This window comes from Vigna unguiculata, chromosome 4 (genome assembly GCF_037176805.1).
Source record: "Vigna unguiculata cultivar grain cowpea cultivar isolate G323 ecotype 2 chromosome 4, ASM3717680v1, whole genome shotgun sequence".
Lineage (NCBI taxonomy): Eukaryota > Viridiplantae > Streptophyta > Magnoliopsida > Fabales > Fabaceae > Vigna > Vigna unguiculata.
In genome coordinates, this window is record NC_140795.1 from 46,120,685 (window position 1) to 46,134,119 (window position 13,435).

Consider the following 13,435-nt stretch of genomic DNA (forward strand, 5'->3'; position numbering starts at 1 on the left):
TTTTTCTTTTCATTTATAAATTTAATTTATAATATTACTTTTAATGAATTAATTTATATCTATAACAATAATAAAGAGAATTTCCTCTTTTGTGTCCACATTTCATAATACCAATTCTATCTTTTATAATATAATTATTTATTATTTTTTAAAATTAATGGTTATTTTCACCTATTTTCTATAAAATTGTTTATCTTATTTTTTTTATTCATCAACAATTAACTTTTCTATTCATTTCACTTCATTTTTAATAAATATAAATTTATTTTATATATTAACTTAATAACATTACATTATTATCACCTACTAAAATACTATCATTCATTATTTATATATTGTATTTTAAATTTTTAAGTATTACATTGGTCATGGTTTGGTCTTTGTTGTTATTTTGGTCTTGTAAACTTTTATGTGGAATTTGTAGTTCTTGATGGTTTTTTAGCCCTTATATTAATATTAATATTAATATTATTATTATTATTGTTATTATTAGTTAGTTAGTTAAAATAATAATAATAATATTAATACTAATTTTTTTAATAATAATAATAATAATGTTAATCGTAGTATATAATAATAATAATATAAATAATAGTACTAACCACCTTATGATAAACCCAAAATAAAAACAAAGTAATAAAAGAAGTGTGAATGCCTGTGCAGTAATTACTCGTTTTAAGGAAAGGAAAGACGATGAAACCCACAAGAATCAAATGGTGGTGTTGGATCTGCTTTTCAAAACATCACAAATCACACAACAACCACTCCATGAGACACATCACGCCATTTCAGAATAGATAGATAATTGAAGTAGATAGTTGAAATCAAATCATTGTATCATTCCATTTGACCACAAAATTAAATAACACATATGTTTAATTAAAAAATATAATTATTTTAGACAGTCAATATAACCAACTATTATCATAAGGTGATAATACTTTTTTGGTCGGAAAATGAAATGAGAGGTTTCTTTAAAAAAATATATATAATCTTTTGATAATTCAAAATATTAACATTTTAGTATTAATTATTGGAATATTATTAAATTGTTACAATAAAATTTAAAATTGATGCATTTTTTGTTTTATATGTAGTCAAACTACAATTTTTGTATGGTCATGTTGAATTTTCTTTTTATACTTTTATTTGACACTCCTAAAAAGTATTATTTTATTTTTATTCATGAAGTATGATATTTTATTATTATTAATTAAGTACAATAAAATTTATTTTTATTAAACCTAATACTCTTCTAATGACTTTGAAATTGGAAAGGAATGAAAGAGAGAAAGATCTCTCTTATTGACTTAGGTAATGCAAATCACAAGAAGAAGAACATGTATATGATTGCATTAACTCAACATTTATTAAGCATAGTTGAGATATTTGATTCAAACAACGGATTTAATAACCTTATCATCATCTTCAAATGCCTGTACGAACACAACATTGAAGACATCTTCCTGAGTGAAACTCAAGCGTCTTCCATCCTCACCGTTCTGTGCATCAGACCTCCCAATATCGAAACAATTTTGTGAGTCATCGACGCAGAACACAAGCTTGTACCCGAGTCCTTGCTTCTCTATTTTAAATTTCCCATCTAAAATTGGCCCCGTTTGTCCACTAAGTCCCACATATGGCGTGTAGATTTCATTGTCCAAAAACACTATCCATTTGGGGGATTCTGCACACTCTGGCTTATCTACGAACTCGATATCCAGGCTGCTATCTATACCATTTTTCCAAAAATTTTAATTAGTAACACAACATAAATTCTCACTACAATTTAGCCACTCAAGAACATTGACACAAGTAAATCACTAACACATTTTTGTTAGAGTTATGATTCTCTACTGAGTTTTTTGGTGTTATTTTCTAAGCATTAAAAATATATCGATGAACACTAATTTTAATGTTTTAAAACATATTAAGAAAATGTGTTAAATATATATTGAGTCCCTCAACTTTAATGTAAAATTGGAATTCATCTCAGTCTGAAATTTTAATATATTTTGGTCCCTAAACTCAAAAAATAAATGGATATAATCTTTTTAATTCAATTACGTTAATTTTTTGTATGTATCAAACACGTTTCGTAATAGATATTGAAGCGTTAACGTGTCAAATTGTACAAACAACTCAAATACTAACACAAAAGTATCAAAATTTTAAAGTCTGAAAATCAAAATGCATCAAAATTTCAGACATGAACAAATTCCAATTTTGCGTCAACTTTCATGGACTAAAATCATTCCTTAACCTAAAAGAATTTTTAAAAGAAAAATGATCTTTTGACTACTAAATTTTGACAACTTTCTCTTACAACTTTAGCTGTGATTTTTTTAGTGATTTTCTATTTTTTCATTTTCTCAATATTCAAAAATCACTTAGAAGATAACATCTCGTATTATAAGAAAAAATTGTCAAAATTTAGTAGTCAAATGATTACTATTTTTAAAATATCAACGACATTATGATTGATGTATCTTAAACAGTATGTAAATGACAACACCAACAAGTTCAGCCAAGAACCTGAAGTCGTTTGATTATTAATTTCACTGTTGATTAGCGTGGCAAAAGAACATGAAAGATGTTAATAACCTGTGAGGATTAGAGGGGTTGGTTCAGCTACGGTGAATTTGACAGGGCTGCCACGGAAGACTTCTGAGTAATCTTGCAAGACAGTAAGAGGGCACTGTGAGTTTCCAGTTTTTGCAAGTTTCAATCCACCACCCTGTGGCCCACGGATTGCTGGTAAGATGTAGTATCGCCGATCTGTTACCACGGGGTTCCCCGATATGTCAAAAACTGCGTCATCGGAGAAACCTGAGGGAAGGTTCGTGAGGAAAGCAAGGAAGGAGAAAGCAACAACTAGGGTTCGCTTCATGCTTGATTCAGTCGAAGGTGGTGAGCTTGTGTTTTCATGAACTGGTTTCGGTTCTTTATATACAAACAAACAAGGACACTGTTATAAACCACGTTTTTCTAATTCAAAAGACACACAGGACATAGTTTGTTGAGTTTGGTGGGTTTTAAAAACTTGAAATTTATTTATGTTTTGGAAAAAAAAATTATGATTACCATTTTTATGATATTGATTCTTTATTTATTTTTTTTAACGTGGTTTAGTGTATGTATTTGATTAATGAATTATTATTTTATTTTTTGAAAAAATCAATAATTTATATTAAATTACGTTAAAAGATAAATAAAGGATGAAAATAAAAAATAGAATCATACCATAATTTTTTTAATTTTTAATAAGAATTTAAATGTAACTTTTTACATTAGGATTATTTCTTTACCCAGTGTTATTGTTCATTTTCTAATTTCCTTATTACAATGTTACTTGTTTATCTTCCAAACTTGTTAATATTCAAAACTTTCAGATTCAACAGATATTTGCACGAGTTTCCAACCAGAAATATCTTATTCAAAATAAATAAATAAATAAAATGAGGAAACATTGGCAAACATTTTTTAGATGCCAAATTATCGGCCTACATAGGTTGTACGTAGAGTTGAATTGGATGACAGAAAAGAAAAAAGAAAAAAGAAAAAAGAAAAAAGAAAGGGGCTAATTGAAACATCGGCAGCAATAAATATAAACAGATGCTAAGAATCGACGTAGCAGAAACAATTTTTTTTTTTTATTTAACAAATGAAAATTGGTTATTTAAATAATTAGATTAAAAATAATAAAATATACATTATAAATAATTAGATTTTTAGTGAAAAATAATGTAAAGATATTTCAAATTTATAGGTAGAGAAATGTAAAAGATTTGTCGGCAAGATGGTCTTTCAATTTAGAGAAAGAGGAAACAGTTGTTAAAGAAAAGAACTCTGAAACAATTATTGGTACTGTGATCAATAATAATGCTGTCAAATATCATATACCATATAATTACATTGTGAAACCAGTTTTTTTATTCGAAAACCAAATTTTTTACCTTAAAAAATACTTTTTGAAAATATGTATTTTAAATATTGGGTTTGAGAGAAAAAAAGAAAATATAATAATCATTAATTATATTTGTAAATATATGTAAGCTTCATAATAAAATTCAGTAATTATATCTCTAACATCATATTTTATACAATTATATTTTATTTTCCAACTCATCATCGTACTATAATTTTATCATTATATACATTTTTATTTGTTGCAATAAAAAATTTTAATGTAATTATGATGAATTCTTTTTAATCACCATAGAACATATATCAAAGTTTAAAAGATACAAGATCTATGTTAAATTTTTATTATTATTATTTTAATCTTTATTTTTTACATGATTTTGTTTAAGTGAAGTATTTTAACTTTTATTAGTGTATAAAAAATATATTCATTAGAATTTAAAAAATTGAAGTAAAAAAATATTTTTAAAAAATATTTTAATTTGAATATTTGTTTTCCTTTCATATCTTTTAAAATATTTTTAAATTTTATCAACTAGGTTTCATTAATGTTTGCAAATTTGATAAATATTTTGGTTCTCATGAAATTTTATTTGGTATTTTAATTTGAAATGTATATGATTATAATTTTTTTTCTAAGTACTTGATATCAAAGAAACAACTCTCCTTTTAATATTGAATATTTGATAATATTATGTTTTCTTTTCTGTAACTTTTTATTAATTTATAAAAATTAGTTAATTAATATTTGAAACAATAAGAAAACGGGTATGAGTATGGATACGAATATACCCATTACTTGATAGAAATGAGACAAAAATTTGATATCCGTCAAATTTAAATATAAAATGAAAATGAATTTTTTTCATAAAGATAAATATAAGATAACAAAATTTGTACCGACCTATCCCGTCCCTACCTTGGGAGGAAGGTTATTATAACATATCTTTTTATGCTTTTTCTTTCTTGAATGTTACTCAAATCAAATTATTTCAAATTCATTTATTATATAAAAATAATAAATGAAATCAACGAGAGTATATAAGATGTATTATGCCACGTGATGAGTAGGTAAGATATTATATCAATGCAAGTACAATAATTGAATAAAGAAGAAATTGGACCGGTTAATTTATAGCATTATTATTAAGAAGATTATTTTTTGTAATCTTTTTACTTTCATTTTCGTCTATCTTTATAAAGTAATAGGTTAAAATTTGGTGATTAGAAATTGAATTCTAATATAATTTTTCAACTTCCTTTTGAAAATGAAGTCATAATAAAATTAAAAAATAAAAATGTAATATTAAAAATAATCAATATTTCATAAATTTATTCCAATTTAAAATTTATTTTTTAATAGTCTAAATAAATTATTAGATATAACTAATAGTGAGATTTTGTATAAAAAATATTACAATAAAAAATTAAAATTTAAAATAATAATTTTATTTTATTTTATTCATAATTAAATCTACTTAGTAATTTAATTACATAAAAATATTTCGAAAAGCTATTGGTAGAGAAAAATAAAGCATTTATAACTAAGATATGGAAAAAAAAATCATTATCTCTAGACAATATTTGACTATGATATTTAGAAAAAAAATTTATATATTCAAAATGCTTTCGATCTTATCATATATTTTATTGTATATTTTTTTATTGTGTTATTTTGTTTAATATGTATCAAATTATTTATAAAATACACATATTTCATATATTTTTTAATATTTTTATTGTTTGTTTTCTTTAATCAAGCATAACACTATTTTGGTAATTTTTTATATAATTATTTTTATTTTTAATTTATTATCAAAGGGTAATTTTATCACCAAATGTATAAAAGGTGTTTTATTTAATATAATTATGTTTATTATCATTCATCCTAGATTAAAGTTAAAAAGATATAAAATTTATATCTAAATTTTAATTATTATTAGTTTAATATTTTTTTCAGTCCAATTTTATTGAAGTGATGTATTATAACATTTAATAGTTCATAAAAAGAGAAATATCATTAGAATCCAGAGAAAGGAAGTAAAGACACAATTGAAATATTTAAAAACTTGAATATTTAGTTTTCTTTTATAATTTTTAAAAATATTTTTAAAATTTATCAATTTTGTTTCAATAACCATTAAAAAAAATTATTGTTATGAAATTTTATTTATGTGTGATGGTGTAATATTTAATATAGTTCTTTCACTTTTTTTTTCAATTATAATTGATACTTTGATTACAAATTTATGAAATTATATATTTTTAAAAATGTTTGATAGTGAATAAATGAGAATATTTGATAATATTATATTGAATAGTTAATTTTTTATTTGATAATATTTGATAATATTATATTGAATAAATGAGAATGTTTGATAGTCAATTTTTTTTATATTGAATATTTGATAATATTATTATCTTTCTTTTATCATAATTTTTATTTTTTTATAAAAATTAATTAACTAATAAAAAAATAGTAAAAAAATGAATATGACTACCCGTTTTCCATATATATATATATATATATATATATAGGGATGAAGCAAAAATTTATATTTATCGAATATGAAGATGAGGATACATTTTTTTACTACAGATATAAGAAGGAAATAATGAAACGTGTCCTTGTCCCATTTCGTTTCATCCCCAAGTGAAATACTTCTAGAGAAAATATAAACAAACCTTAATGTAATATTTGTTTTTGGGTTAATGATGGTTAAAAGGACTTGATAGATTGTAAAAAATTGAACATAATCTCACGTTGATCTAAATCAATATAAATTGTTGATGTTTATATATATCTCTTCCATGACATATTTGTTGAACTGATTGTGAAGTTCCATTAAAACAAATCAAAAGTTTCTTAAAATTATTGTCCATTTATTTTGCTTTATCACTTGACCAACTTTCATACTTTTATATATTTATTCTGGTACATGACAAACAAATCACAACACTTACTAGTACAAAATCCACATTTTATGATAACTTATTAAGTCAATTCTAATTCACTTGTCATAATATGTGATGTGACGGTAGTACTGTAAATATGAGAATACTTTATATGTCGATTATCACTAGAACCGACATAAAATGTTAGTGTGTTAATAGTTTTGTAATAAAGTAAAATTATTTTTATATTGATTCTACAAAAAGTTGGCGTAGTGATAATCATATAGGTAAAAGACTTTTTATATCAGTTCTAGCTATAACCAACATAAACAATTGCAGTATGGACCTAAACCTGTCCAGGGGTAGCAGAAGAGGAACGAGGAGGCGGTGAGACACTAGGGTGCTGCTATTTGAAGGTGAGACACTGAGACAGAACATGGCCCTTGACATTGCACCATTGGCAGCGACCAAGAAACGGTTTGCGGTTGCCAGGGCGTGAAGTTGAGGATACAAAAAATTGGCCATACCGAGTTTTATCATAATGGTTGGGTCGAGCATGTGCATGCAAGGCTGTCATGGGAGTAGGAACCTGCCGTTGAACAGCAACAAGAGAGAGTTCATGAATGAGAAGCTTCTCGAGAAGGTCATAAAAAAGAATGGCAGTGTCCCTTGCATTGACGCCATCAATGACAACTCTATAGCCGTCGTCGAGACCACGTAAGACATGGTCAGTCATGTCTTCAACGGAGACAGGAGAGCCAAGTGATGCAAGGAGATCAGCAGTTTGCTTCAGAGAATGCATGTAGGTGGTGATGGATTGGGTACCTTTGGATGCCGTGTGGAGACGCTCTTTCAACTGTCGAACGTGACTGCGGGATGCCTTGGCATAGGTGCGTTGGAGAAGAGTCCAGAGATCATGGGATGTCGTTTTTTGAGACACCAAGGAGGCCACTTCAGGGAATAGAGTGGTGAGGAGAGCACCATATATAAGACGGTCTTGGCGACGCCAAGTTTGATAAGCAGGATTTGAAATTGTCACTGGAGGGTCATCAGTGGTGGAGACCGTTGTCGCTAACGCAGGAAAGGATCCATCGGGATATTTGAGAAGATCATGACCATCAAGGAGAGCTTCAACTTGAAGTTTCCAGGTAAGGTAATTGGAGGGAAGAAGCCTGGTGACACTGCTGAGAGTGATGCAAGTGAAGGGTTTAGAGGGCTCATAAGGGTTTCTAATGGAGGAGTTGTCGGTGGCCATGAGAGGAAAAAAAAGAAGAAAAAAAAAAGAAAAGAAAGGAAGGAGCGGCGTCTTGTGCTAGAAAAGTAAGGAATGAGAGGATCATGTATTAATTTGATACCATATAGAGATATAGTTTGAATTGATATTTTATTCTTGGATTGCAGTAGTATAAATATACAGATTGGTAACGTAAATTGGAAAGAATCAGGGAACAAACTCCACCAATTTAGCACTAACAATTAACCTAAATAAAGAGAAAATCTGATATATAAAATCTGACTAATAAAAACTCATTATTATAATTTAAAACTAATTATTATAATTGATAGGGGTCTGGTAGAGATGAGAGGAAGGGTGTGCTCTGTGTATGAAATTGGAGAAAATTTGGAAGGAGAGGTTGGGCATGTGGTTTGTAATGGGAAAGAAAATACCTTTTGAAAAAATTGGAGGACAAAGGAGATGGATAATGGCATTAGAGATTTTTTGGGGGTTCTATTAGACGATGAAGGAAAGGTTGGGTGCCTTGTTGTAGGTGAATAAGCCAACCCTATCACTTTCTATACCGATTATGGTGTCATAGAATGTAAACTTGCTAAATCAATTTCAAAATTGTAATGAAAAATGAAAAGTTTATATATTGTTTGTATTTATGTTAGTTATGGAATCAATATAAAAAATAGGGTTAAATATGTTTTTAGTCCCTTAATTTTTAGGGAATTTTGGAATTAGTCAATTTCAAAACTTTGAACCAATTTAGTCCTCTATCTTTCGAAATACATGGATTTAGTCCTTTAAATAAAATTTTGTTAGGTTTATTTGATGTTTCATACGCATTTCAGGATTGTATTTGAAATGTTTATACTGTTTAACGCATTTTTGCTTTAATGTTAAGTCAAATACTATTATGAAACACGCTTGAAATGTCAAATAAACTTAACAACATTTGATTAAAATGACTAAATTCATGTATTTCGAAAGATGAACTGAAGTGAGAAGACATCCTTACGCAAATAACTTTTCAAGACAACATAATTCTAAAGGACTAGAACTATATCAAATTATTTATACTTTAAACATATGATTATACTAAACTATGTAACCAATATATGTAAATATTATGTAAATGGATTAGTAATATAATTATATTTATTCTTTGTTGATTAGATAAAAAAAAAAAAAAAAACTTACGTTGCTGTTTGTTGGTATAACTGTGTGTTTGATCAATGATAATCCCTACCATGTTATGTTAATTGACCGTTTATTCCACCAAAAGGTCCACACATTAAATCATGTATTCTCTCTAAATATATGATAGTAGTCTTTATTGTAATGACTTTCTCCATAACTTTTAAGAGATAAAAATAGAAATACATAAAGTTGTTCATAAACTAAAATGGCATTATACGTAACTTAAAAATAATTTTGTTAAGAAGCTACGTTAAGAAAACTCAATAAATTAATTTACGAATAAATTAGTTTTCATTTATTGAGATACTAATTTCATTTTTTTTCCTCCCCAAAAGTTCTTGAAGAGAAATTCGGCCATACATATTGTAAGTGGTGTAATGTAATAATCATAGCGATGATATCTCTTCTCGTAGTGTAATATTTTCTTGCTACAATTAAAATAGAACTCACACACTCTTCCACATTTTGATTTATTATAACCTATTGTTTTTAATTTGAGAGCCAGTTTCCACTAATGTAAGTAACAATGTAAATAATAAAAAAAAAGTATGACCAAGTATAAAATAATCAAACCACATGAGCATAATTAAACGTTACATAGAATTGGAATCACTAAGGGCACAACACAACACTTTCAAACAGTCAACAAAAAAATATAAAATACAATAAACTATTAATGAATATAACGATAGCTCGAGGGTCACGAGGACTAATATTTTATTATATTTATTTTATATATGCTATGTTTGGTGTTTAAAGTTGTGCATGACAGAACCACGTGCGTATCAGAATATTAAACCTAAGATTTTTCTAATGTCTTCCTTTCATACGAAGTTTGAAAGAGAAGAAAGAGAGAAAGATCTGACTCAAGAAAGCATAGCCGTTATCTTCCTTATTCAATCTATGGATGAGTTTCACTTAGATAATGCAAATCAAAACAACAACAACACATGATTGCATTAACTCAACACTGATTAACTAGAGAAATTAGGTTCAAACTACGGACTTAATAACCTTATCAGCTTCAAAAGATGGAACGAACACAATATCGAATGCTTCATGCTCAGTGAGATTCAAGCGTCTTCCATCCTCACCGTTCCGTGCATCAAACCTCCCAATATCCAAACAAGTTGGTGAACCAGTGATGCAGAACACAAGCTTGTACCCAAATTGGTATTTCTCAATGTGAAATTTTCCATTAAAAGTTTGTTGCCCTGGATGACCTTGGGCACCACCAATTCCCACACATGCCTTCTGGATTTCTTCGTCCACGAACACCGACCACTTGGAGGATTCTGTGCACCATGGCTTCTCTACGAACTCGATATCCAGTTTGGTACCTGTAGGGATGTTTTCAAAAAGTTTAAATTAGTAGCAGATGAGAGTCTCGTCACTGTATTTTTCTTTACTTGGAAAATACAGTTAAAAAGTGGACTTTTGATCTAACTCAAACTTACAAAATTAATTTATAACATGAGATTTACACCCATTTATATACTATAAACTCATTTGATCAGTAATTAATGTGGAACAATACATTAATGTGTACTTCAAGAATGGGTGATATGATAGATTTAACAAATAATAAATTTTTCCATAACTAGTTACAGAATAGGGATTTTTTTGTATTTTCATATCTAATTAAACTCAAATTTGTAAAAATAGATCTGTTAAACCTTTTTTGGTAAAATAGGATAAAGTCGACATGATGGAGGACGATTTCACCTATAATGTCGTCCTCCACCACGATAGCTTAATTCTATTTTACAAAAATAAATTCAACTAACCCGTTTTTACAAATTTTAATTTAAATGAACCCTGAAATACAAAAAAATCCAAAATAGGTCCAATAAAAAAAAAACTTCATTAAAATTGACTTTAACACGTAACTCTGATATCATATTAATTTAAATTTAACTTAATCTTATAAAATTCACTTATAAAGTTTGTAATTAATTACTAATTAGCTAGTGTAAATCTTGGCTGCTGCATAGAAAGATAATTAAACTGATAAACTATTGATGAGTACCTGTGAAGATGATTCCAGGGCTGACTCCGGGGATGGTGAATCTGACAGGGAGGCCACGGAAGACTTCTGAGTAATCTTGGAGGACAGTGAGAGGGCACTCTGAGTTCCCAGTTTGGCCAAGTTTCAATCCACCACCGGGTGGACCACGGATTGCTGGGAAGATGTAGTATGTGAAACCTGGGAAAATGGGGTTACTGTTTATGTCCACAACTTGTTCAACATCATTTGAGAAACCTAAGGGAAGGTTGGTGAAGAAAGCAAGGAGGGAGAGAGCAAGAACTAGGGTTTGCTTCATGGTTGATTCAGTGGAAGGTGTTGTTGGAGATGTTGTTGTGGATTAGTTTTGGTTCTTTATATAGAAACAAAGATGGTGCTATAGCAGCACGTGTTTCTTCTACTTGAATAATGATAAGATAATGCATGGTTTAGGTATGCACAGTTCAATTTTCAAGAGAGAGAAAGAAAAAAAAAAAGGAAAGAAAGAAAGAGCTCAGAATAGAAACATGTGGCAGCAACAAATGTAAAAGGATGTTATGATGGACATAGCAACAAACCTTTATGGGAAGAATGGACAAAGACTTGTGAAAGGGATTGACATGACATTCATAACATGTAGGTAAATTATTTTAATATATATATTTTTTTAATTTAACAACTGAATAATGGTTATTTATTAAAATAATAAAATATATTTTTTAAAATTACTCAATTTTTAATGAAAAAAATAATGTGCGTGTAAACATATTTCAAACGTTATAGGTGGAGAAATGTAAAGAATTCGTGGTAGTTTTAAATAAAGAAATGTGAAGTAGTTATTGGTAGTTTGATCCATAATGCTGGGAAATATGATATCATAAAATTTTGAAACGAGTTTTTATCTGAAAATCAGCATTTTCAATGTTGGTTTTAGCAATATATATATATATATATATATATATATGTACGAAGATAATATATTTGTAAGTTTCATAACAGAATCGGTAATTATGATTTATAATTATACGAAGATAATTATGGTAATTTTCTTTTAAAAATTCTCATATTACATAAATTTTTTTATAAATTAATAAAGACTTTTTTTCTGTTATTTTTTAAAAAAAATTTAATTGATAAATAATTTTTTTATGAATAATTATTTTTTACAAAATTATAAAATTTATAAATATTTTTAATAAAATTTGTTGTAAAAAATATTTTATACAAAATATTTTATAAAAAAATTGACATCAATTTTCTGAAAAAAGTTATAACAAAATTTATAAATATTTTTTTAAAAAAATTTTAAAATAAAATTAACAAAAATTATAAGTTTTTCTTAGTAGTGAACTTTTTATTCTTTGATGTTATTCGAATAAAATTAATTCAAATTCATTTATTATAAAAGATTAAAAAAATAAATCGAAGAGACTAATGCGACATATTTAGTTAGTAGGTAAAACATTAATCAGATCAATACGATGCAAGTACAATAGTTGAATAAGGACGAAGTTGGACCGAGTTATTTTAATGTAATATAACTAAGTTAAGAAAGTTACAAAATTGAAATTTATATATTTTTATTTATTATATAGTTTTTCTAATATTAATATATATATATATGGGTTTATTTTGTAATTTGAAATCGTAAAAACTTACTTGATACAAATTAAAACAAGATTTTTACTTTATTTTTAATTTTACATCTTACACTCTTACCAACTTAATTAGATTTATTTTATTGAGACGAGTGTCACAAAAGAGAGCATAACCTTCTTTTAATAATTAGAAAAGATATAATATAAAAAAAAAAATTAGACATCAGAGATAACATAACTAATCAGCTTTTGATGAAAAGCGAAGTTTTATTTCTTATTTTAAGAAAGGTTAAAATCCACGAGCTTCACGAAGCACAGCAATAATAATAAATCAATTATAATATTAAAGCTCGTGGCGAGGAATATTTTATGTTTCCCGTGCAACACGACCTTATTTGTTTTGAAGAGGGATAGGATTTTGTTTCTCTCTAATAAAACATTATGTTGAAGTATAATAATAAAGTCCCGAGTGAATATATATTTAATGAACTTTATTAAATACATTTTAAGTTTAATTTAATTTTATAAAATTGAATTATAAAAAAAAGATTTATAGTTAGTAAGAAGTGGATTTTGAATTTAATCGAT

General features: G+C 26.9%; 2 protein-coding genes across 2 annotated transcripts; both read right to left on the reverse strand.

Annotated features, from left to right (window-relative positions):
* Positions 1–1,331: 1,331 nt before the first annotated feature.
* LOC114181727 (kunitz-type trypsin inhibitor-like 1 protein) lies at positions 1,332–2,930 on the reverse strand. Its single transcript, XM_028068262.2, has 2 exons — positions 2,605–2,930; positions 1,332–1,732 (listed from the first exon to the last, which is right to left on the reverse strand). The coding sequence occupies exons 1-2, from the start codon at positions 2,888–2,890 to the stop codon at positions 1,395–1,397; spliced, it is 624 nt and encodes a 207-aa protein (XP_027924063.1). The 5' UTR covers positions 2,891–2,930; the 3' UTR covers positions 1,332–1,394.
* A 7,176-nt stretch (positions 2,931–10,106) lies between these two features.
* LOC114181016 (kunitz-type trypsin inhibitor-like 2 protein) lies at positions 10,107–11,613 on the reverse strand. The gene is made up of 2 exons (XM_028067331.2): positions 11,274–11,613; positions 10,107–10,584 (listed from the first exon to the last, which is right to left on the reverse strand). Exons 1-2 carry the CDS (start codon positions 11,566–11,568, stop codon positions 10,238–10,240), a joined length of 642 nt encoding a protein of 213 aa, XP_027923132.1. The 5' UTR covers positions 11,569–11,613; the 3' UTR covers positions 10,107–10,237.
* Positions 11,614–13,435: the final 1,822 nt, after the last annotated feature.